We start from the raw sequence: 26608 nt of genomic DNA on the forward strand, positions 1-26608 counted from the left end.
TATCTTAACACGTTCCCTAACATGTACCCAAACATACACCCTAACTCTGACTCATACTCTTAACATGTGCCCTAAATCAAACTTACACCCTACACCACTCACTAATCTTATACCTTACCCTAAACCATCTGCTAACCCATATTCATACATGACTGTATGCCTGGCCCTTTCTATAACCCTAACCTACTCACTTCCCAAACCTGCATAACCCCTTTCCAAACAAGTTCCCTAATCATCATCTGTTCTATAACCCACTTTGAAGGCCACTCTATAACATCCATAGCCCTAACCCATCTCACAAAGCTCTTCCTCTCACATTCCCTAACTCTCAACCATTCCCAAACCCTTATTCTAACATTTTCCTCAACTACATCTCCAATCTCACCCTTTTGTCTACCATATTCCCTATGCCCTTCCCTGACATTAACCCAAACCTAATCCATAATCCAAGTGCTAGCCCTAACCTCACCAGATCCCTAACCATAACCCTAACTCGTACAGGTGCTCTAACACATATGCTTCAACCCTAATCACTAACACATGCACTGACAATTACCCTAACACATGTTCTTATCCATACAGGTACCCTTACATATACCCAAACATGTACCACAGACATACCTTAACACTAATCCAAAGGCTAACATATGTGCTACCACAAACCCTAACACACATTACAACATGTACCCACAAACACCATAAGCCTAATACTTATGCTAACAAATACTATAAACACTAACACGTGTCCTAAGAGGTACACTAGCATGTACTCTAAACTATGCAAGTATCCTTACATGTTTCCTAGCATGTATCCTAATACACCCTAATACGTGTCCTAACTTTAACCCAAACCCTAACCCTAACCCATACTTTACCATGTGTCTTAACTCTAACATAGAATCTGTACCCAAACATGTATCCTAACACATACTGTAACCATTAACACATACCCTAACAAGTACAGTAACCTGTATCTTTAAACATATATGTATCCTAATAAGAACCCTAATATGTACTCTAAACACTAATGCAACTTAGTAAGTATCCTAACAAGTGCTCTAAACCATACAGCTACCCTTACATGCACCTCAAGGAAACCCTCACAACCTAATACATGCCTACCCTAATGTATATAACTGCACTCTTAACACATGCTCGAAACACTAGCATGTACCCTCATACTCTAAACACTAGTGCAACTTAGCAAGTATCCTAACAAGTACTCTAAACCATACAGCTACCCTTACATGTACCCCCAAATAAACCCTTACACCCTAATTCATGCATACCCTAACGTATATCCTAACATGCACTCTAACACATGCTCTAAACACTAGCATGTACCCTCATGTATTCTAAACAGGTATCCTACCTGTATGTGTACTCTAACATGTGCCCTAAGCCAAAGCCTAAATCTAGCTACCATAGTAACATGTACCCTAACATTATCATGTGCTCCAAACTTTTCATGTGCCCTAACAAGCACCCAAGACATATCTACAGATAAATTAAAATACACTGGAACCCTAAGCCAAACCCTAACAATTACCCTAATACGTATCTTACCACAACATATGTACTTAACCACTCTAAACTCTAAGCCTCACATGTACACTAACAAGTACCTCATATGAACAGAAGCATACTGTAACACATGACTTAACCCTAACATGTTCTCTCATGAATGCCCTAACCCTAAAAAGTAACCTAACCCTAACACATGGCCTAACTCATCACATATATACTAACATATAGCCTAACCACTAACACATACAGCAACAAGTATCTTAGCATATATGCTAAACCTTACATGCACTCTAACATGTTCCTAAATATACCCCTATGCATACCCTAACACGGGCCCTAAACCTAACCCAAACCCTAATCCATGTTACCTTAACCCTAACACATTCTCTAACACATACCCTAACCCTAACATGTATCATAACACATACACAAACATGTACTATAAATCCTAATACATGAAGGAACATACTCTACACCAAGTGGGGCTGTGGCTCAGGGGTACACCATATAGGTACCCTAACACATACATAGCCTAACCCTAACGTCCACAATAACAAATACCCTTACATATACTCTGAAAATACGAGTACCCTTACAAGTACCCATACATGTGCACTAACACGCACCTTAAACATACCCTAATATGTACCTTACTCTAACATGTACGCCAACATGCACTTGAACATGTACTCGCAAGTACTGTAAACCACACAGGTATCCTTACAAGCACCCAAACACATACCCTATCACCTACCTTTATACCATAACCCTAACAAATCCCATCAAGTACTCTAACACATACCCTACATGCACCTAGAAATGGACCAAACACATACCGTGACATATATCCTAACCCATACTATACTAACAGATATGGTAACAGGGACCCAGATATATACTCTAAACCACAGTTATCCTTACAAGTATCCAAATGCATACCTTAATATAAAAAGTAACCCTAACCCTAAACCATAACCCCAAACCCTAATACCAACCCTAACCCCAAACCCAATCCTAACCCTAATCCTAAACCCTAACCCTAATCCCCCCCCTAATTCTGTTGGGGGTCCACCCAGCATGTCTTTCACTCAGCTGTACACACAGAGAAAACAGTCACCATTCAAAGTTCCGAGACTATCTACATTTTCTCCTCACAGCACTTGAAGGGTGGGGGAGTAAACACACAAAAGGACCTCTCTTCAGCTAACAGGGATCCAAAGTGGGGGAGACAGCATGGTTTGGGGGCACCACCAGGCACCATTAGGCCCCAGCTGGCCCATCCACACTGCCTAGACTAATGAATTCCTCCAGGGACTGCTGAGGCCAGGTAGTCCATTCACTGCAATGTCACTATCCTCTGGTATCTTCTCTGTTTTTCTCGGGTGTTTCTGGAGACTCAGAAGTTCCATGTGCCTCTGGTGATGAATCCATGGTTCTACACCACCTACCAAGGGAGCTAGAGCCTAGGACACCATTCTGATGGACCTTAAGAGTGGGTTTTTTGCTCATTACAAGCACTTGAGTCACTACTCTCCTGGGTGAGGTTCTGGCTGCCCTGGTGTTTTCCAGTGAATAACTTTAACTCAAATGCTAAATGAGTACTGACATATGCAAATCTACTCCCTTCACTGGGACTGGGGACAATGTGTGTGCAGCTAGAGCTCTGCTCTTGCTGCCTCAAGTCCCCTCAGAGAAGAAGACACTGAGGGCAGAGGCAAAACTCAAAGGAATGGGACAAAATAGACACACACCAAGAAAGGAGGCAAACCAAGAAGCTCTTGGCAACTGCCCTGCAAGTGGCTCTTCCGCAAGAAGACACAAATGAAATGTGGAAAAATCTTCATTTGCTGATGATGAAGTCAACAAAACAAAACCTTTCTCATTGATACAAAAGGGGTATCTTCTAGAAAGTGGTACCAGGCCAGCAACATGGGTTGCAGCTGGGGATGCAGCTATGTTGAGGTACCCACAAGTCCTGCAGGGCCCTGGCCCAGCATCTGCCCAACTACAGCTGTTTCCAAGGGCTTGAAACCCAAATTATCCAGTGGAATCCCAAAGGCCAGCAGCTTCGCCTCATATGTGCGCAACAGGTCGTTGTGGGCCTGTGGGGAAAAAGCAGTGTCAGGGAGGTAGATGGATATATGTGGACCTGGGCATCATGGTCACCATGCTGTGACCCACCCAAGAGTAGCATCAGAAGGACAAAAAGGGTGGAGCTGTCACCACACATAAATAATAAAGCAAACAGGCCAGGCACAGTGATTCTTGCCTATAACCCTGGCTACCTGGGAAGCAGAGATTAGAAGAATTGTGGTTTAAGTCAACCTGAGCAAAAATTAAAAAAAAAAAATCTCAACCAATCAAAGCTGGGTGTGGCAATATGTGCCTGTCATTCTACCTATACAGGAAGCATAAACAGGAGGGTTAGTATTAACAGTCCAGGCAGCCCCGAGCCTAAACCCAAGACCTTTAAAAGAAAATTAGCCGGGCATAGTGGCTCACGCCAGTAATCCTAGCTACTCAGGAGGCTGAGATCTGAGGATTGCAGTTTAAAGCCAGCCCAGGCACTAAAGTCTATGAGACTCTTATCTCTAATCAACTACCAGAAAACTGGAAGTGGCTCTGCGGCTCAAGGGGTAGGGTGGTATCCTAGAGCTGAAGAGCTTAGGGGCAATGCCCAGGCCCAGAGTTCAAATCCCACAACTAACAAACAATAAAAACAAATAATAAAGCAAAAAGGGCTGTGCTAGGTAGGTGTCTGGCTGAAGTGGTGGAGAGCATGGTTAGCAAGTGCAAAACCCCAAGTTCACACCCTGGTACCAAGAGCAAGAAGAAAGGAAGGGTACAAAAGCCACATTCATACCTTGCAGACCCGGGCCAGCTCGTACTGTAGGTCTTTGATGGTAGAGTTCTTAGATTCCAGAACATCCTGAGGAAAAAGGCAAAGGGGAGTTTGAGACTCATTTCCTGCCAAAAAAAATAGGATGAATGACTGTCTAGGGACTCCCTCAGTGGTCCTGATAAGGCACAGTGAGTAATGGCCTGGCTTGACTCCAGCATCCATCCATACAGGATTGTCAGCAAGCAGAGGCTGCATGGTGAAAAGCAACCTAGAGATGAGCCTTTCTTGTACTACCTACATCTCCATAAAGAAGCTCCAGGCTACAAAAATGAAGATGCAGTTATAAAATTGACTTAGGAGCTGGGTGGTGGCTCACGCCTGTCATCCTGGCTACTCAGGAGGCTGAGATCTGAGGATCAAGGTTCAAAGCCAGCCCCGGCACAAAAGGACCTCTTATCTCCAATTAGCCAATTAACCCCTAGAAAATAGGAAGTGGGGTTTGCTCAAGGGTAGGGTGGTAGCCTTGAGCTGAAGAGCTCAGGGACAACACTTAGGCTCAGGGGTAGGGTGGCAGCCTTGAACTGAAGAGCTCAAGGACAATGCCCAGACCCAGGGGTAGGGTGGTAGCCTTGAACTGAAGAGCTCAGGGATAGCCCCCAGGCCCCATGACCGACAGGAAAAATAAAAAGTAAAGCAGCACAGCTCTGGTAGTGTAAAGTCCAGTCACCGGAGCCAGGGCTAGTGACTCACATCTATAAATTTTAGCTACTCAGGAAGCTGAGACCTGAGGATCACAATTTGAAGGCAGCCCTATCAGGCAGAAATATCCAAGAGACTCTATCTCCAATTAACCAGCAAAAATCTGAAATTAGAGGTGTAACTCAAGTGGTAGAATGCCAGCCATAACCTGAAAAGTCAAACAAGAATGGCTTGAGTTCAAGCACCAGTACCCTCCAACAAAATTTTATTTATTTATTTTTTTTAGGTAACTTCACTACCTTATTTTTTTTTATTGTTTATTGTAATTAATAAAAGGGTTACATGATATTTGCCAGATAGAAGGTGCGTTACTTCACATACATTAATACCCTTTCACATGTCTTGGTCCCCATTGCCCTCCCCCCCACCCCCCCATCTTGGTTTTTCCCCCTTCCCTATCCAATTTCAAATAGCCAAATACAAATATATCCAATATATTAGATAACAAAGTGAGATACTGTAACAATATGATATAACCACAGGACAGCAAAAGAGATGAGAGATAACATAGTACATTAAGGACAACAATCATTCATTATATGGCTTTTGTTTCAATATCCTGGAGGTCCTTTCAATTAGCTTCATACTATATGGCCTTATGTATCAAGGTATTGCTCTATTGCAGATCTCTGCTAGGAGAGCCCAAGGTTTCTACTGATTAAGACAAATGAGGGGAACCATTGAGCCTAGTTTCCTTTGAGTCTGGCTTACTTCACTTAATATGATTTTTTCTAAGTCTTTCCATTTCCTAACAAATGGGGCGATGTCATTTTTTCTGACAGCAGCATAGAATTCCATTGTGTACAAATACCACATCTTGTGGATCCATTCATCAACTGAGGGACATCTAGGTTGGTTCCATATCTTTGCTATGGTGACTAATGCTGCAATGAACATTGTTGTGCTAGTGGATTTAGTATGCCCTATTTTCTGGATGGTTGGGTAAATGCCAAGTAGTGGAATTGCTGGGTCATAGGGGAGCTCTATGTTTAGCCTTTTGAGGAACTGCCATACTGCTTTCCATAGTGGTTGAACGAGTCTGCACTCCCACCAACAGTGTAGTAGTGATCACTCCTGGCCACATCCCCTCTAGCATCTGTTGTTATTAGTTTTCCTGATCCTGGCCATTCTAACTGGAGTGAGGTGGAATCTTAGCGTTGTTTTGATTTGCATTTCTTTTATGACCAGAGATGTTGGTCCAAAAAAAATTTAAAAGCAAGCAAGCGAGGGGAGGGAAGGGAAGGGAAGGGAAGGGAAGGGAAGGGAAGGGAAGAGAAGGGAAGGGAAGAGAAGGGAAGGGAAGTTCTGAGCCACATATCCAGCTTGAACCAGCCCACCCTTCCTGGGATAGGAAGATCCCAGACAGAGACGAACCTCCAATCCCAGGGCTATACATTGCCACCAGCACCAACAAGTCCTCCTGTGTGGCTTCACTATCACAGGCCCGAGATCCCACATCTAATCTGGGTCTTCTAGGCACTACTCCCCACTGGTCCAGGACCCACTACTTTCCTTTGGTGAGTGAACACAGAATCTCCTCAGCCAGAAACATGGACCCTCCTATACCCTCCTCCATCAGGAGTGAGTCTTGTTGAATGAGACTCTTGAAAGCTCTGACACCCTCTGCTCTTTTTTTTTTTTTTTTGGTCAGTTGTGGGACTTGAACTCTAGGCCTGGGCATTGTCCCTGAGCTCTTCAGCTCATGGCTACCACCCTACCCCTTGAGCCACAGCTCCACTTCCCATTTTCGAGTGGTTACTTGGAGATAAGAGTTTCATGGTCTTTAGTGGCCAGGCTGGCTTTGAGCTGAGATCCTCAGATCTAAGACTCCTGAATAGCTAGGATTACAGGCCTGAGCCACCATGCCTGGCTTACCCTCTCTCTAAACAGGAGCCAGTCTACCTGCTCCCTCTCTAGCATTTTGTTCCTTCTCTGACAGAGTGGACTCTCTTAGATCCAGTTGTCCATGCCCAGAATCCTCTGTGGTTTCAGACTAATATTACACACATGGGTGCACCTGACAGACTGCACTTGCAGCCAATGAAAGATCTTACATCTCAGTATTAAGGCCACATGCTAGGGCAGAAGTACAGATGGTCTCCCAGGGAGGCTTCTGGGACTTACCTCCAGCTTTCGAGATACAAGAGTCAAGGCTGTAGGGTCCAGGTTGGAGGCTGCCAGTACCTCATTGAACTGCACTTCTTTCTTCTCTACAGCAGCAGTCAATGTCAACAGCTTACGTTCCAGCACCAGATTCTTGAAGCCCGTCTTCTGCTGCACTTCCTGGATGGCTGTGGTGAACTTCTGGTAGAGCTCATCCCTCTCCTGCTGCACCTGTGGGGATGATGTTGAGATAGGTGGCCAGGCCTCTCAACTGGAGACATCTCAGAGGGTAAGCCACATTTCACTCCCGCTGGAACCCCTGACTCTACAGAATTATACTAGTGCCACATTAGTGCCATACTCATAGCTTACAGGTCTATGTGCCACGCACAAGGATTTCTGTGCCTGCCGGGCTCACACTACATGCAATGTACCTTTTGCACAAAGAACAGAAGGTAGGCAGCTGACTACACAGTGAAAGGCATGAATGAGACATTAGTATGAGTCCTGCCAGGAAGCAATGGGGTGCCCCAGTAAGAACTGGAGCAGTCTCACCCCGATAGCTGCTCCATGGATAAGTTATAGCCAGCCTTGACGCAGTTAGAGCTATGGGCACAGAGGAAATGCATCCCCCATCCCCCAATGTATTGCATGGCCAGCCGGCAGGGGGCCTTGGAAGGCACTGCATGCTGTTAATATGCACCGCAGGTCTGCTCCTCTACAGCATGCATCAAGTGCCTGTCAACCAGTAAGATTGTTCTTCCCCATTTCCTACTCCTTACCTTAATAACATGTAATATAATAAAAATAAAAGTAGGGACTCGGGCTGGGAGTTTGGACTAGTGGTAAAGTGCTTGCCTAGCATACACAAAGACCTGGGTTCGATTCCTCGGAACCACATACATAGAAAAAAGCCAGAAATGGTGCGGTGGGCTCAAGTGGTAGAACTCTACCCTTGAGAAAGCCCAAGGACTGCACTCAAGCCCTGGGTTTAAGTCCAGGACTAGCAAAAAAAAAAAAAAAAAAGTCTTAACTCTTAATTCCTTTAATTCCTCCATAAGGAACAGGAAATGTTTATCTCTCCTTTATTTCTCCCTACTTTAATCCTGTTAAACAAAAATAATTCCTTGCTAAAACTTAAGAAAAAAATAGGATTTTCCAGTAAAAAGTAAACACCTTTTCAGCCCAGCTCCCAGAGGTCCCGGTGATCATTTGGTGTGTCCCTTTCCAGAATATTCTCCGCACAAAGAAGAAACATATAATACTGTTAGGAAGGAAGTGGGGTTCCCACTATTACATAGAAGCTTCCCCATCCCTGCCACTTTTAGAGTATGAGGGCTTGAATTCAGGGCCTCATTCTAGCTAGGCAGAAGCTCTACCACTTGAGCCATATTCTCAGCCCTTTTTTGCTTTAGCCTTTTTTTTTTTTTTTGTCACTCGTGGGGCTTGAACTCTGGGCCAGGACACTGTCTCTGAGCTCTTCGGCTCAAGGCTACCACTCTACTCCTGGAGCCATAGCACCATTTCCGGTTTTCTGGTGGTTAATTGCAGATAAAAGTCTCACAGACTTTAGTGCCTGGACTGTCTTTGAACCAAGATTCTTAGATATCAGCCTCCTGAGGAGCTAGGATTACAGGCATGAGCCACCGACTTGCTTTAGCTATTTTTGAAAATAAGGTCTCAATTTTTTTCCTAGTGCTAGCTTCAGAACTACTTATGTCCCCTCTGTGTAGCTGGATTATGAGGCATATATCATACCCCTTTATTTACTGAGATGGGGGTCTTGCTAACTTTTTTTCTCATGCTGGCCTCAGACTAAAAGCCTAACTAATCTATGCCTCCTTAGTAGATGAAATTACAATGGTACACAACGATACCCAAACACACTGAAGCTTTTGCCTGCATACATTACACCACTTTCCCAAGGAAGTGCATACATTATTGGTATCCTCTCCAAGTACTGTACAGTTTGGCAGATTTTCTTATATCCAATTCACTGTCAACAGGCATATAGATTGCCAGTGCCTTCTGGCCTCTAGATTTTAGTAATAAATATGAATCATTAAGTCAAGTCACAGATAGTATATCTAGTGAAATGAAAATGTAGCAGATAACACAAACTGCAACCCTGGTATGTCTCTGCTTTACTCATTCAAAGTAACATTGGTCTTAAAATGACAGGAAGTTTGGGCTTTAGTGGCTCACACCGGTAATCCTAGCTACTCAAGAGGCTGAGATCTGATGATTGCACTTCAAAGCCAAACCAGGCAGGAAACTCTGTAAGACTCTTATTTCCAATAAACTACTCAAAAAAGCCAAAAGTGGTACTGTGGCTCAAGTGACAGAGCACTCGCCTTGAGCAAAAGAAGTTCAGGGGCAGTGTCCAGGCCCAGAATTTAAGCCTCATAACCACCAAAAAGAAAAAGGCTTATATATGACTCAAAGTTAAATATATGAAAAACCCTTGAGCTCCAGTCAGGCTGTCTGCACAAGTCTGTAGGTGAAAGGGGCATTAAAAAGCAAACATAGATTGGACATCTGGATAGGATATGTCTGAGGAGCCTGCGTTGAAGAACAAAAGCCAATCACATTGTTGGTCTGCATGTGTTTATATTCTAGAGACTATGGTTCACAGATGTAATGCTTGGGTCATAAGCAAAAAGCCCCATCCTCCACAGCCGGGTATGGTGGCTCACACCTGCAATCCTAGCCACTCAGGAGCCTGAAATCTGAGGATCACGGTTCCGATCCAGCCTGGGCATTAAAGTCCATGAGACTCTTATCTCCAATCGACCACCAGAAAAACCAGAAGTAGTGATGCGGCTCAAATGATAGAAGTGTGTGTGTGTGTGGTAGGTCATGGGGCTTGAACTCGTCTGGCCTGGGTGCTATCCCTGAGTTCTTTAGCTCAAGTCTACCGCCCTACCCTTGGGTCTGAGCATTGTCCCTGATCTCTTTAGAGCAAGGCTATTTCCCTACCCCTTGAGCCACAGTACCACTTCCAGTTTTCTAGTAGTTAATTGGAGATAAAAGTCTCACTGTCTTTAGTGCCCAGGCTGGCTTTGAATCTCACTCCTCAGATCTCAGCCTCCTGAGATTAGGATTAGCTAGGATTACTGTCGAGTCACTGCACCTGACTTGGATAATCTTGAGATTAAGGCTAGGGACAATGCTCAGGCCCAGAGTTCAAGGATCACAACCAACCGAAAAGAAGAAGTTGGAAAGGGCATTTGCAAGACAGAGGAGAATCCTGTATCTCTACCATTCATGGGAAATCTCAGAAATACAAATAACACATTATCTACCCAACCATACAAAGCCTCTTACATGTATCGTATCCAGTGCAAAAAAAGAAGAGTAGGAAGTGTCTTTCAGCCCCACCTCCCCCCCCCAGAATATCAGATTTCTGAGCACTAACTTTCTTCGCCCCCGACCACTACCCCAGACTATCAGAATTCTGATCACTAATCACTAACTCTCTGCCCCAGCACTTCCTTAAAAAAAAAAAAAAAAAAGACTCACACAGAGATACACAAAGACAGAGACAAATCCAAATGGGTAATTGTGGCTCAATGCTTATAACAGCAAAGAACTGTAAATTGTTCATCAAGGGAACTAACTAAACAAATGATCAGAGATTTATGTAATAAGTACCAGGCAGCTGTTAAAAAGAATGAAGCTAGGGCCGGGAGTTTAGCCTAGTAGTAGAATGCTTGCATACCATGCACAAAGACCTAAATTCAATTCCTCAGTACTATATACATTGAAAATCTGGAAGTGGTACTATGGCTCAAGTGGTATAGCACTAGCCTTGAGAAAGCCCAAGGACAGTGCTCAGGCCCTGAGTTCAAGCCCAGGACAGGCAAAAACAAACAAAGAATGAAGCTGCTTTCTATATGCAACCAGGATACACTATGAGATTAAAATGTCAGTATTCCACTCTTGTAAAGTATGAAGTTACATCTACTCTAGAACATAGGAAGAAGCCTCGAAGGAATCTCATGAAACTGTCTCTCCTCTTTTGAGGACTTTCCCTGAGTCATATTGAAGGGTCTCATAACATCTTTACAAATGAGCAGATAATAGGCCAATAACAAAAAAAAGTACACACACAGATGTAAAGAGTGCTTTCGGGGCAATGCTGGAAGTGGTGCTGTGGCTCAAATAGTAGAGCCCTAGCCTTGAGAAAGCCCAAGGACAATGCTCTGGCCCTGAGTTCAAGCCCCAGGACTGGCAAAACAGAAACAAAAACAAAAACATCTACATGTTGAGCTGGATGCCTGTGATCCTAGTTACTCAAGAGACTGAAATCTAAGGATCATGGTTCCAAACCAGTCTGGGCAGAAAAATTTATGAACTCTTTTTTTTTTTTTTTTTTTTTTGCCAGTCCTGGGCTTGAACTCAGGGCCTGAGCACTGTCCTTGGGATTTCTCAAGTCTAGAGCTCTACCACTTGAGCTTCAGCATCACTTCCTGGTTTTTTTCTGTGTATGTGGTACCAAGGAATCAAACCCAGGTCTTCGTGCATGTTAGGCAAGCACTCTACCACTAGGCCAAACTCCCGGCCTGTAGTTTATGAATTCTTATCTGCAATTAACCACCAAAAAGCCGGAAGTGAAGCTGTGCATCAAGTGGTAGGGCACTAGTCTTGAGCAAAAAAGATCAAGGACAGAGCCCAAGACCTAAGTTTAAGCCCCAAGAGTGGCACAAAACAAACAAACAAAAAACTGTTGGCATGTGTGCTTGCACTCTCAGCTACTGAGGGAGCTGAGTGGACAGGTTGGCTTATGCCCATAACTTCAAGACCAGGAAAGGCAAGAGTGAGACCTTGTCTCTTTAAAAAAAAAAAATTTTTTTAATGCTGCAAGGCATAGCCTAGTGGTTGAGTGCTCACCTAGCATGTACGAAGCCCTGGGTTCGATTCCTTGGTACCACATACACAGAAAAAGCTGGAAGTAGTATTGTGGCTCAAGTGGTCGAGTGCTAGCCTTGAGCAAGGACAGTGACCAAGGACAGTGCCCAGTCCCTATGTTCAAGCCCCCAGGACTGACGACAAAAAAAAAAAACAAAAAACCTCAGTACTTGAAAAAACCCAAGAACTGAGTTCAAGCCCCAGGACTAGCAAAAAAAAATAAAATAAAATGCTACAAGGTCCACCAAGAAGGTGGACCCAAACCTAAAGACACAGTATCTATACATCTATACCATATCCATACTGCTCACCTTAATGAACCTCTGCTCTAGCACCTCATGCTCCCACTGCAGGTCTTTCAGATCTTTCTCAGAAACCTTCAAACGTGCTTTAGTACACTGCAAGAAAATAGGAAGAGGCTCAGAAAGAACTCAGGACTCCACATACCATATGTAACAGGCTTATGGTAGATTGCAAGGCCAGAAAGATACTGGGAAGAATGCCTAGGAGTTATACCAGAGACCCCAGTGGGGCCTACTCAGCTACACAGAAGTATATGAATACATGGAAAGCTAGGGTCTTGTCTCCTACTACCCAATTAACAGCCCCAGAAGAAATAGAGGGTCCAGATTCCCAGATCTCCCTTTCTAAAGGATGGTCCATGCTCACTCAGACCCTTTTTTCATGAGACCAAGAAGAGTGTATTACAGAGGAATTTAACAAGGAACTCACAACCAGGATCTGTTTATCCCTTTCATAGTTCCCAAGCTTCCTCTGCATCTCGTTCATTTCCTCTCGTGCCTTTTGGAGAGGCTCTGCCAGGCGCTTATTCTGCAAAGACACCTCTGCCATCTCCCTCTCTAGGTGCTCTTCCTTCTTCCGCATGTCCTCCATCTGCTCCTGCCATTACAATGCAAGTATAGCAGAGGCTCAGCCTGAGGGCAAACCCTGGTAACCATCAGACTACAAATGGGTCCTGCCAGCAAAGTATGCTAAAGATCTAGACTTCTTGTACATAAAGACAGTATTTTTTATGTGTCTACTAGTGCTAGGGCTTGAACTATCCTTGGGTGCTATCCTTGGGCTTTTTGTTCAAGGCTACTGTGCTACCACCTCAGACACAGTATCACTTCTGGCTCTTGAGTGTATGTGTGTGGGGGTTAACCAGTAATAAGAGTCTTACAAAGTTTCCTGACCACACTGGCTTCAAACCACAATCCTCATATCTCAACCTTCTGAGTAGTTTGGATTACAGGTATGAGCCACTATCACTTAGCTGACAGTATTTTTATAGTTTTAATTCATTCTGAATTTTCTGTTCAAGACTGCATCAAGCGGAAAAAAAAATGCATCAAATTGGGGCCAGGAGTTTGGCCTAGGGGTAGAGTTTTTGCCTAGAATGCATGAAGACCAGGGCTTGAGTCCTTGGTACTACATATATAGAAAAGCCAGAAGTGGTTCTGTGGCTCCTCCAGTAGTAGAGTGCTAGTCTTAAGGAAAGCCCAAGAATAATGCTCAGGCCCTGAGTTCAAGCCCCAGGACTGGAAAAAAAAAAAAAAAGATTGCATCAAAAGCCACTCTCCCCTGTAGGAAACCCTGCCACTTACAGCACTGAGGACTACTAACTAACAACTACCCACTGCAGATACACTGGGACCATGCAGTGCCTACTACAGTTCTGCCTGGGAGTGCACATGTCAGAGTGCCTTCTAGGTTATATCTTCCCCTCTTCAGTACAGTTAGGGAAACACCCTGATTGTGTTCAATTACACATATAGGCACCACACGGCATCCACTGCAGTTCTTCCTGGGTGTGCACACATCAAAATACCCTTGACATTAGCATCTACTCCACTAAATTACAGTTAGGAAAGCATCATGGTTTATGAATTTTAAGTAATAGTAGAGGGGCAATGAACTTTATTTCTACGAAACAGAGTTAGGTCTGACAGGGTTTAGGGCTTTGACTGCATCCCCTCTGCTCTCTAGACATTTTAGGGCAGATAGAGTATGTCTCCTGGCCCATGTCAGAACCTTGAGGGAGTTGATGAGGGCCAGGTTGTTGAGTGTGATATCATTGTAGTAGTTCTTGATGTCAGTGAAAGCCTCCTCATGACGATGCATCAATGTATTGATCTGGCCATTCTTCCTCTCTTCCACTTCATGGATTTCAGTCTTTCTCCGTAGGTCAAGCTCATCTCTCAGCATCTTCATCTTCTTATCATACTTGGCCTCAATTTCTGAAAGGCGAAAGCATACACAGCAGCTTGGCAAAGGACCAGCTACTCAGGATAGATCTTAGTGAAAGGACAACCTGGGCAAAAAAATGTTTTCAAGATCTCCTCTCAGTCAATAAGCTAGATATGGAAAAGTATACCTGTAATTCAAGCTAGGAAGAAGCCACAGAAAGGAAAAACCCTATCAGAGGCCCACCCCAGGTGGGGTGAGACCTACCTACAAAATAACTAAAGCAAAAAAGCGTTGGGGATATGTCTCAAGTGTTAAAGCACCTGCCTAGCAAGTGTGAACTCTTGAGTTAAAACCTCAGAACTATCCAAGATGGAAAAAATAATGTAAAGCAAATGAAAAAATAAATACAGATGGGCAATAATGACTCACGCCTGTAGGTCTTAGCTACTAGGAAAGCTGAAATCTGAGGATCTTGTTTTAAAGCCAGCCCAGGTTAACAACCAAAAAGCCAGAGGGCGATCTATATAGCTCAAGTGATAGAGTGCTACCCATGAGTGAAAAAGCCAAACAAGAGCAGAGGCCCTGAGTTCAAGCCCCAGTACCAGCAACACTAAATCAAACAAAAACCCAGGTATGGTGACTCACGCCTGTAATCCTACCTACTCGGGAGGCTGAGATATGAGGATTGTAGTTCAAAGCTAGCCAGGGCACTAAACTCTATGAGACTCTTATCTCCAATTAATCACCAGAAAAACAGAAGTGGCACTGTGACTCAAGGGATAGGGTGGTAGCCCTGAGCCAAAGACCTCAGGGACAGTGTTGAGTTCAAGCTCTACGACCGAAAAAAAGAAAAAAAGAAAAAAAAAAAAAAAACAACACATTCTCCCCCCCCCCCAAAAAAAAGCCAGGCGCGGTGGCTCACACCTGTAATTCTAGCTACTCAGGAGGCTGCGATCTGATGATCAAGGTTCTATGAGACTCTTATCTCCAATTAATCTATAGAAAACAGAAAGTAGGGCAGTAGCCTTGATCTAAAGAGCTCAGAGACAGTGCCCAGGCCTAGAGTTCAAGCCCAATGACACCACCACCCCCAAAAAAGCCCATATGCCCCCTTTCTAAAATCCACAGTTAACAGCAGGCAGTTCTTATTCAGTGTTGTGAGCAGCATTCTTACAATATTCTTCTCCATAGCTCCTGACTAGAGAAGGATCCAGTGTCAGAATCCATCTGGTTTAGTATTAAGCCCTGCAATCTGTAGCAGGTTAGGCACATAGGCCTTGGTTAGTATCCACTGAGAGTAGCTGACAGTGTTAGAAGTTCCAGTCCAGGTACTGATTGGTTACACTGGTCAATAACAAAAAAGAATTGTGTGCTAAATACATCACCTGTGATGATAAGCAGAAAATCTGCACCTTTACTTCACCTGGAGTTTGGCAAACCTTGCCCACACAGTCTTTTTACTGACTCTAGTCAGTGTTCTGGACTGTATTTACAGGTTATTTTGTTGTTTTTAAATACTTCAGTTGTTGCCAGATCTGGGGCTTGAACTCGGGACTTAAGATGTTGTCCTGAAACATTCTCTAGCTACTCAGGAGGCTGATATCTGAGGATCAAAGTTCGAAGTCACCTGGGCAGACAAATCTAAGAGATTCTTTATCTTTTTGGTGGGTCATGGGGCTTGAAGTCTGGGCCTCAGTGCTGAGAGATTCTTATCTCCAAATAAGTAACATCTGTGGCTCAAGTGATTCAATACTAGCATGGTGAGTGAAAAAGCTACAGGGCATAGCTATTCAGGAGGCTGAGATCTGAGGATCTCGGTTCAAAGCCAGCCCAGGCACTAAAAGGCCATGAGACTCTTATCTCCAGTTAACCACCAGAAAACCAGAAGTGGCACTGTGGCTCAAGGAGTAGGGTAATAGCCTTGAGCTGAAGAGCTCAGGGACAATGCCCAGGCCAGAGTTCAAGTCCCATGACCAGAGAAAGGGGAGATGGGGAGGAGGAGGGGGACAGTGGGAGAGGAGGAGGAGGACAGGTTAGGGGAAGGGAAGGAGACTGACCTCGAACTTGCCTCTCAAAGTCATTCCGCAACTTGGTGATCTCCTCAGCATGTTTCTGCACAGGTAAGAGTGGTACATTACTACATAGGAAGACTGAATACACCTTTCTCACTCCTCTTCAGTCAAAACAATTCCTCACCATTGTGGAAAAACTCAGCTCAGTTGACACCATGCTGTTATGGCTGGTTGCTTGATTTCCTCTCTTCCAAGTTCATGGAATGTGTCCACAGTAACATAGCTTTGGTAACCGCTACATTCATAACATACTTCCCTCACTGAGGTTATTTCTAAGCCTGAGAGACATTAATAGACAAGAGCACTGAACTTAGCTAGGTTTCCATACTCAGTCTTCCCTACAGAGATATGGCTTTCTCTACTAACCTCATAACCTACCTTACTGTTGCTCAGAGCAGCTTTCAACAATTATTTTAATTGAGCTTGGTGCCAGTGGCTCATGACTACAATCCTAGCTACTCAAGAGGCTCAGATGAGGATCACAGTTTGAAATTAACCTGGTCAATAAAATTTGTGGGAAAAAGTAAAGAGGCCAGGAGTTTAGCCTAGTGGTAGAGTGCTTGCCTAGCATGCTGAATACCCAATTTTGACTCCTTAGTACCATATACATAGAAATCAACCAGAAATGATGCTGTGGCTCAAGTGGTGGAGCTCTAACATTGAGAAAAACCCAAGGACAGTATTCAGGCCCTGAGCCCAAGCCCAGGATTGGCAAAAAAAAAAAAAAAAAAAGAGAGAGAAAAGAAAAAAGCCAAAAGTGGTACTGTGACTCAAGTGGTAGAGTTCTAGCCTTGAGAAAACCCAAGGACAATGCTGAGGCCCAGAGTTCAAGCCCCAGGACTGGTAAAAAGAAAAAAAGGAAAGGAAAGGAAAGGAAGGATGGATGGAAGAAAGGAAGAAAGAAAGGAAGGAAGGAAGGAAGGAAGGAAGGAAGGAAGGAAGGAAGGAAGGAAGGAAAGGGAAGGGGAAGGGGAAGGAAAGGAAAGGAAAAGAAAGTCTGTAAGAGTCTTTGGTTTCTTTCTCTTTTTTTTGTCAGTCCTGGAGTTTGAACTCAGGGACTATGCACTGTCCCTGAGCCTCTATGTACTCAAGGCTACTGCTCTACCACTTGAGCCACATTGCCAATTATAGCTTTTTTGAGTAGTTTATTGGAGATAAGAGTCTCATGGACTTTCCTGCCCAGACTGCCTTCAAACCATGATCTTCAGATATTAGCCTTCTGAGTAGCTAGGATTACAGGCATCAGCCACCAGTGCCTGGCTCTGTGACACTATCTACCATAAACTACCCCCTTAAAAGCAAAACTCTGATTCAAGTGGTAGAGCACTAGCCTTGAGCAAAAGCAGCTTAGCAACAGCACCTAGGCTCTGAGTTCAAGCCCCAGGACCAGCATGCGCACACATACACACTTTTTAATAAGCAGCTATAGATTAAAAAAAATTTTGCCAGTCCTGGAGCTTGAACTCAGGGCCTGAGCGCTGTCCTTGGGCTTCTCAAGGCTAACGCTCTACTACTTGAGCCACAGCACCATTCCCAGATTTTTCTGTGTATGTGGTACAGAGGAATCAAACCTGGGTCTTTGTACATGCTAGGCAAGCACTCTACCACTAGGCCAAATTCCTGGCCCCTATATTTAAATTTTTGAATAAACTTTTAATTATTTTTAGGGAATGCTCAATGGAATACTTTGATCAGGTAACAACACCATACCCAAGCCTTACATTAAGCAGACCGCCTCCTATCACTGAATTAATTTGAAACTAGCCATGTTATGCTTTTCAGAAAAGACTAGATAAGCTGGAGACCTCAGCACCCTCATATTTCACTGCAGTCTACAATGCCACTAAGTTTTATCTTCAGACAGCTAAAGGTGAACTGCTTCCAGGCCTGAGGCAAATGTTTATCAGCTAGAAAGAACCTTTGAAACTAAAATCAGAAGAAATATCCTTCCTCCTAAATTCTCAGAAGGCTCCCAACTGGTTCTGGTCGAAGTCCTCCTCACAGTGGTTTCTAAGTTGGCAAGCTCTGACCCATCCCATCAGCCTCTTTCCTCCTTGCTCCTACAGCCTCCTCATTTCTTGCTTCTTCCAATGGGAAGTTCCAACGGCTATTCTTCTGGTCTATTCTGCCTCACCTGATCACCTACTTTCTTCCAGCTTTGCCAAAATGTTCCCATCTCAACGAAATGTTCCTGGAATCTTTGTAAAAAAAAAAAAAAAAAAAAAAAAAGTTACAGACCAAGGACTAGAGTGTAGCCTAGTGGTAGGTACTTGCCCAGCATGTATGAAGCCCTGGCTTCAATTCCTTGATAGCACATACACAAAAAAGCCAAAACTGGTGCTATGGCTCAAGTGGTAGAGCACTAGTCTTGAGAAAGCTCAAGGACAGTGCCTGAGTTCAAGCCCCAGAACTGGAAAAAACACAAACAACAACAACAACAACAAAAATGTAACTTTGCATGGTGGTGAATTCCTAGCAGTTAAATAATCAGGAGGCTAGCCTTATGCGCTCATGGTCTGTCAACCTGAGTCCCCTCTCTACACTTACCAGCCGGAGATTCTTCACCACAACTTCATTGGCCAGTTCCTGCTCCTTGAGCTCCACCTTTAGTGCACGCATATCCTTGCGCAGTGCACCCTCCTGCGTACGGTGCTCCTTCTGGGCCAGCTTCATGACTACAGTGCCCTCTGCCTTCAACTCAGTGAGGTTGTTCTGGTGCTCATACAGCAGGTGCTTCACCTTCTGCTTGTACACCTACAGGGCAGTGGAAAGCACCACCTCTTACACGCACACCCGAGGTACATAGGAGGAGACACATGCCCGGCTCGCCTGGAGCTAAATGGCAGTCAGGTTGCGAGGAAGTCAGCCTGACCTCAGAGCCCCATGCTCCAGTCATATTATGGAGGCTGAGATTCAAACATGGAGGGCCTGAGAGGTCTCTCCTGCCCCAGGAGTTTCAGTGAAACTTCTTTCCATCAGGCTCCTTTAGAACAATCGCATCCAGCATAAAGGGTACAAAGGGCTGTGATCCCAAAACAAGGAAAGAAATCATCCCCACCCCACCATCATGTGCTATTTCTGTGCTGTTGCAGGATGACCCTAGAAAAAAAAAAAAAAAGGGCAGGCCAGCCCCACTTACCTTGATCTCCACCTGGTGCCTCTCCTCTGCCTCTTCCATCTCCCGGTCTTTGTTTCGAAGCTCGGCCTTCTTCTCCTCCAGCTGCCTCCTTGTGATCTCCCAAAAGGTATGGATTTTGTCCCTCTCCAGCTGGAAGTAGTTGCGCTCCTCTCGCTCTCGGTCCAGCTCCTCCCGAATGCGGTTGACATGCTCCTCCACCTGACCAGGCACAGGGCATCAGGTCAATCACCCATCAGGAGCTCATCTAACACCTGGGCTGTCTTGGCAAAGAGAAGCAAGGAAGAGAGGGAGGGACCACAAAATAAGAGCTAAAAGTAAAAAGTTAAAAGTTAAATGTGAGAAAGGCTCCAGGGACAGTATACATTCAGCAAACCTCAGAATTCTCTTAAATCTAGACAATAATCATAGAACAATTATATCTTAATTCTCAGGAAATTGTTTATGTACTTATTTTTTGTGCTGGTATATGTGGGGTTTTTTTTTGTTTGTGTTTTTTTTGTTTTTTTTTTGGTTTGTTTGGGTTTTTTTGTACTGGGGCTTGAATGCAGGGCCTTTTGCTCTCAATTGGCTTTCTGTTCAAGGCTGGTGATCTACCACTTGAGTCACAGTTCTGAGCCCAGCTTCTTGGTGGTTAATTAGAGATAAGAATCTAACCAATTTCAATGCCTGTACTGGATATGATTCACAATTCAGATCTCAGTCTCCTGAGTAGCTTGGAATATAAGCATGAGCCATCAGTACCCAGATATTATCCTCCCAATTTATACTACAGATATTTCTCAAAAGAAACACAGAGCTACATGTTAGTAGCTCATGCCAGTAATCCAGCTATGCAGGAGGATGAGACCCAGTGGACTGCCATTCAAAGCCAGCCTGGGTAGACAAGTTTGTGAGATTCCATTTTCTTATAAACTATCCAAATGCTAGAATTCAGTGCCAGACATGAGTAATACAGTCCAGTGAGACAGCGAAGCCCTAAATCCAAACCCTGGTACCGGTACATATTCAAAAAGAAACATGAGCCTGGTGCTGGTGGCTCCCACCTGTAATCCTAGCTTCTCAGAAGGCTGAGATCTGAGAATTGTGGCTTGAAGCCAGCCTGGGCAGGAAAGTCCATGGGACTCTCATGTCCAATTAAACACTAAAAAACCACAAGTAACACTGTGACTCAATGTTACAGTGCTAGCCTTGAGCACCAAAACTCAGGCCCTGAGATCAATCCCTACAAGAAAAAAAAAAACAAAAAACTTTTTTACTCATAGATAATAGTCTCACCATTATTGTAAGTGGAAAAAAAACTAAATAGGAAATAATCTAGGACAATTTAAACAGGAATTTAGTAGAAAAAAATAAGACTGTATCAACTAGAAGAAACATTATATGATCCAAAATATGGACATGGTATATTGGGATATAAACATTTCAACAAAATTCCAAATTAGGGTCCAGGAGTTTGACCTAGTGGTAGAGTGCTTGCCTAGCATGCACAAAGACCTAGGTTTGATTCCTCAGTACCACATACACAGAAAAGCCAGATGTGATGCTGTGGCTCAAGTGGTAGAGCGCTAGCCTTGAGGAAAAAGCCCAAGGACAGTGCTCAGGATCTGAGTTCAAGCCCCAGGACTGACAAAAAAAAAAGCAACTTGAAAATAGAAATTTCACAGCAGGAACCAGTGGCTCACACCTATAATCCAAGCTACTCAGGAGGCTGAGATATGAGGATCATGGTCCAAAGCCAGCCCAGGCAGGAAAGTCTGCAGGACTCATCTATTAACCACCAAAAAAGCCAGAAGTGGAGCTGTGGCTCAAGTGGCAGAACACTAGCCTTCAGCAAAAAAGCTCAGGGACAATGCCCAAGTCCCAAGTTCAGCCCAGGACTGGGGGGAAAAAAGCCAGAGATGTGGCTCAAGTGATAGAGCTTTGAGTGAAAAGGCTCAGGGGAAGTGCCCAGGTCCTGAGTTCCAAGCCAGAGATGTGGCTCAAGTGATAGAGCTTTGAGTGAAAAGGCTCAGGGGAAGTGCCCAGGTCCTGAGTTCCAAGCCAGAGATGTGGCTCAAGTGATAGAGCTTTGAGTGAAAAGGCTCAGGGGAAGTGCCCAGGTCCTGAGTTCCAAGCCAGAGATGTGGCTCAAGTGATAGAGCTTTGAGTGAAAAGGCTCAGGGGAAGTGCCCAGGTCCTGAGTTCCAAGCCAGAGATGTGGCTCAAGTGATAGAGCTTTGAGTGAAAAGGCTCAGGGGAAGTGCCCAGGTCCTGAGTTCCAAGCCCCAGGACCAGAGAGAGAGAGAGAGAGAGAGACTCCTAACACTCAACAGACTTTGATCCAAAGCTAAGGCCAATTGCAACTCTGGAAGTAGGTTACAGAGAAAAGTAGGACAGGATTCTATCTTTCTTGGGGGATCTCACTTCCCTTGACAGATAAAACAACCAGACAAAGGGCTCTGAGCTGAGAACACTGGGCAGATGTGTTCCCTCCAGGAGCTCATCAGAACCTGACCAGTACCTCAGCAAAACAATCAACATCTTTCCATCATGGACATTCATTAAAAACAGGGTTCATGTTCTATTTCGTTTACATGGTGTTAATCTGCCACCGGGAGATACTGAGACTTCTTATAAATATCCCAATTTCTAACTTCTCCTGAAAACTCAGAGAAGAAAGAGCACTGGAGTCCAGTGCAAACAGGGCAACCACATCATGAACTGATGGCAGCAGTGTTCTATAGGGGTGTAAGCCTCCAGATCTCCCTTAATCCCAGCTCTCCTGCCAGATTCTGTAGGCTTCCAAGTCTGTGCCTCAAATGTACAGTCCACAGTGACCAGCCCTTGCTTTGTGCATTGCCCACGTACGGCTCGCCCCATACTAAGATTGAACAACATAGGTTCTGCGTACCTGTTCCTTGTTCATATCCCCCGGAGCAAGTCCATCAACGACAGGAGTGCCTTTGGCTTTGCCTTTCTTCCCTTTCTTTTTGGGTGCCTTTATGTAAAAAACAATTATTAAGTAAAGGCTATTCTGCCTAATGGCTTCCAATTCTTGACTGGCTTTCACTGGCTCCTTTGAGTATTTGAGAGCAAATGGCTCTACCCCCATTGGAGTATTGTCCTCTTGATCCCCATGGAGTATTGTTCTAAGTTTTCCCTTTTTTTGTCCAGTTCTGGGGCTTGAACCCAGAGCCTGGGCATTGTCCTTGGACTTTCTCAAGGCTAGAGCTTTACCACTTGAGCCACAGTACCACTTCGAGCTTTTTCTATGTATGTAGTACCGAGGAATTGAACCCAGGTGTTTATGCATACTAGGCAAGCACTGTACCACTAGGCCACACTTCCAGCCTGAGTTTTCCCATTCTTTTTTTTTTTTTTTTTTGCCAGTCCTGGGCTTGAGCTCAGGGCCTGAGCACTGTCCTTAGACTTTCTCAAGGCTAGAGCTCTACCACTTGAGCCTCAGCACCACTTCCGGACTTCCGGCTTTTTTCTATGTATGTGGTGCCGAGGAATTGAACCCAGGTCTTCGAGCATGCTAGGCAAGCACTCTACCACTAGGCCAAACTCCCGGCCCATGAGTTTTCCCATTCTTAACCACAGACACAGACACAGACACAGACACAGACACACACACACACACACACACACACCATTAAAACGTATGGAAAGCCGAGCACTGGTGGCTGACACCTGTAATCCTAGCTATTCAAGAGGTCATGATCGGAGGATCAAGGTTTGAAGCCAACCTGGGCAGGAAAGTCTGTCAGACTTTTATCTCCAAGTGACTACCAGAAAACAAGAAGTGGAACAGTGGCTCAACATAGTCGAGTACTAGCCGTGAGCAGAAAAGCTCAAGGACAACACACAGACCCCGAGTTCAAGCCCCATGACCAACCAAAATAAAAAACAAAAAAAAACACACCTTTGGAGACAACACAAGAATTTTCAGAAAAATACTCCCCTCTCTCCTCATCTGTATCTAGGAAGAGAAGAGAAATCCACCCCAAGCCCAGCCCATTCATTCCTTGGCATAGGACAAAGACTTCTTTGGTATGATTGCAAAATTTACTTGGGGTCACAAAGCAGAATCTCCAGTACACGCTACTGAAATTAACATGATGGCTATAATGCTTAGCACCTACCATAAAAGGACCTACAATCAAAATTGTTTAATAAAGGCATGAAGAAAAGACTCCATTATAAGAATCAGTACTGACAACGTAAGGCCTCCTTTCTCAAAAATAAAACCCCCTTCAGAAAACCCTATCAAGAAAGATTGAGCAAGCGGCACCCATTGTGGGTACTCCATAAATGGGTTACTAGATTATACTGTTCTTGGAGTCCAGCTTCACTTTAACAGCTTTGATTAGGTTGAGAGAATTTTTATGTCCTACTCACTTCCTTAAGCCATTCAAATAGATATCTACATTCCAAACTATCCATCTGCCTTAGCAATTCCCAACTCTCTCCAGTCTATGTTGTTTTTCTTGTGGAGGGGAAGTTGACGTTTGTTTTTACTTTGTATCAGTCATGGGGCTTGAACTCAGGGCCTGTGTGCTATCCCTGAGCTCTTTTGCTCAAGGCTAGTGCTCTTTCACTTTGAGCCACAGCTTCACTTCTGTTTTACTGGTTGTTAACTAGAAATGAATCTCACAGACTTTCCTGCCCAGGCTGACTTTGAACTGTGATCCTCACATCTCAGCCTCCTGAGTAGCTAGGATTAAAGGCCTAAGCCACTAGTACTCAGCCAGCCTATAATTTTTTTTTTTTTGCCAGTCCTGGGCTTGGGCTCAGGGCCTGAGCACTGTCCTTGGACTTTCTCAAGGCTAGAGCTCTACCACTTGAACCTCAGCACCAGTTCCAGCTTTTTTTCTATGTATGTGGTACCGAGGAATCGAACCCAGGTCTTCGTGCATGCAAGGCAAGCACTCTATCACTAGGCCAAACTCCCGGCGCCCAGCCTATAATTTTATGTTCTACATATCTCTATAAAATTTTTATAATTGGGCCAGAAGAGTGGCCTAAAGGTAGAGTGCTTGCCTAGCATGTACAAAGCCCTGGGTTCAATTCCTCTGTAACACATACACAGAAAAAGCCAGAAGTGGTGCTGTGGCTCACGTGGTAGAGTGCTAGCCTTGAGAAAAAAAAAAGCTCAAGGCCAATGCCCAGGCCCTGAGTTCAAGACCTAGGACTAGCAAAAAAAAAAAAAAAATATATATATATATATATATATATGTAATTACCAATTTTACAAGAAAATGCTTGAAAACATAAGATTAAAGAAGAAAATGAGCCAGGTGCAATGATGTACGCCTATAGTCCCTGCTACTTGGGAGGCTATGGCTTGAAGACCACTGGAGCCCAAGAGTTCAAAGCCAGCATGAGCAGTGTGGCAAGACCTTGCTGGAGGAGGAGGGGGGAGAGGCAGGGGGAGGAGGGGGAGGGGGAGGATGGGGGAAATGAAAGGAAGGAGGGAAGAAAGGAAGGAAGGAGAGAAAGGAGAAGAGGAGAGCAAGTAAAAAAGAGAAGGGTAGGGCGGGGAGTTTGGCCTAGTGGTTAAAGTGCTTGCCTAGCATGCATGAAGACCCGGGTTCGATTCCTTGGTACCACATACGTAGAAAAAAGCCAGAAGTGGTGCTGAGGCTCAAGTGGTAGAGCTCTGGCCTTGAGAAAGCCCAAGGACAGTGCTCAGGCCCTGAGCTCAAGTCCAGACTGGCAAAAAAAAAAAAGAAGGGGGAAAAACTGCCTATTTTCCACAAGCTAGTGATAAACATATATTTAAATGTTTTATTACTCTCCCAGTCAGTTTTCAAAAGACCCAACCACCGTAAACTGAACTCCTAATAAACTGCTTTCTAGTAACAAACTGCTTTTCTAGTTGTACAACGACAAGGGAACCTCAATGGAAGGTCCTAGGGCCTTGGAAGAAGACTGAGCACCCCTTAGTATTGGGAGATTTCCAGCCAACTGAAGGGACCTGGCTGCTTCTTTTGCAGACCAACCCCTTACTCTTCCCTTGAGGAGTAGAGCACAGCTGATCAGAAATTCGGTCACTAAAAGAGGAAGGCCTCGCCGCCGGAAAGGCGCAGGAGGAAGACCTGCTAAAGCTCTGCTCGGAAGCTCTCCACTCCGGCGCCGCTCTGTGACCACGCCGCGGTCCCCGCACTCCACGGCGGTGCCGAGCGCACCCGGGCCGCCGCTCTGTGACCACGCCGCGGTCCCCGCACTCCACGGCGACGGCGGTGCCGAGCGCACCCGGGCCGCCGCTCTGTGACCACGCCGCGGTCCCCGCACTCCACGGCGGTGCCGAGCGCACCCGGGCCGCCGCTCTGTGACCACGCCGCGGTCCCCCACTCCACGGCGGTGCCGAGCGCACCCGGGCCGCCGCTCTGTGACCACGCCGCGGTCCCCCACTCCACGGCGGTGCCGAGCGCACCAGGAGACCCGGGGGTCCCAGGACGGCCCCCCACCCTCGGTGCGCCGCCTCCCTCAGGGTGCAGAGTCAGACCCGAGGTCCCCGCGACCCGGCAGGCCTCGGCCCGCAGCACGGCCTGTGCGAGTCGGGCCCCGGCCTGGTCTGGCTCCGCGGCCCTCGGAGAGCCCCGCGGGGACCCGGGCGGCGGAGCGCCGGGCCTCGCCTCCGCTCGGGGGTCTCCGAGCACACGAGACTGGAGGGGCCGCCCCGCTCCTCCCGTCTGTGAACCAACGGCTTTACACGGACCCCACACCCGGGAGCCCTGCCCCGCCTCACCATGACGCCGGCGACGCGAACCCCGGCGGCCCGCGGGCGAAGGCACCGGCCCCGAGCGCGCCGCGCCCGTCTCCCGGCAACCGGGCGCCGCCCCCGCCGAGTCTCGGAGGGTCTCGCGATATTGCGCCCGCGGGGAGGCCCGCGGAGGCCGGGCCCGAGAGGAGGCCGGGGCGCCGCGCTCGCTTTCCCCGGCTCCGCCCGGGGGCGTTTACTTCGTTTACTCAGGTACCGCAGCCGAGGGCGTGGAGGCAGGGCCAGGCCGCCGCCGCCGACCGCGGGTGCGGAGGATCTGCCCTGGACGCTGACGTCGTCGCCCCCGTCTTCCCCAATCC

At 45.7% G+C, this 26608-nt stretch overlaps 1 protein-coding gene across 6 annotated transcripts; it reads right to left on the minus strand.

The window, feature by feature from the left end:
* Positions 1–3351: 3351 nt before the first annotated feature.
* On the minus strand, positions 3352–26468 carry Drc4 (dynein regulatory complex subunit 4). Of its 6 annotated transcripts, none has more exons than XM_090357069.1 (11): positions 26277–26468; positions 22434–22520; positions 19544–19741; positions 18952–19158; positions 16390–16444; positions 14177–14382; positions 12875–13042; positions 12454–12540; positions 7253–7462; positions 4391–4456; positions 3352–3629 (listed from the first exon to the last, which is right to left on the minus strand). In XM_090357069.1, exons 1-11 carry the CDS (start codon positions 26277–26279, stop codon positions 3480–3482), a joined length of 1437 nt encoding a protein of 478 aa, XP_090213195.1. In that variant the 5' UTR covers positions 26280–26468; the 3' UTR covers positions 3352–3479. The 6 variants fall into 6 exon arrangements, with proteins under 6 accessions (XP_090213195.1, XP_090213196.1, XP_090213197.1 ...); XM_090357070.1 differs by lacking the exon at positions 26277–26468 and adding an exon at positions 25624–25673; XM_090357071.1 differs by lacking the exon at positions 26277–26468 and having other exon boundaries at positions 19544–19799; positions 22434–22521.
* Positions 26469–26608: the final 140 nt, after the last annotated feature.

This window comes from Megascapheus bottae, chromosome 24 (assembly GCF_031878675.1).
Source record: "Megascapheus bottae isolate mThoBot1 chromosome 24, mThoBot2.hap1, whole genome shotgun sequence".
Taxonomy (NCBI): domain Eukaryota; kingdom Metazoa; phylum Chordata; class Mammalia; order Rodentia; family Geomyidae; genus Megascapheus; species Megascapheus bottae.

Excerpts from the sequence above, each read along its gene's own strand:
- Drc4 (XM_090357069.1), bottom strand. Across the intron at positions 13,043-14,176 it reads CCCTCATCAACTCCCTCAAG|GAGCAGATGGAGGACATGCG; the intron begins GTTCTGACATGG and ends TTGTAATGGCAG. Across the intron at positions 7,463-12,453 it reads TAGAGCAGAGGTTCATTAAG|GTGCAGCAGGAGAGGGATGA; the intron begins GTGAGCAGTATG and ends TCATCCCCACAG.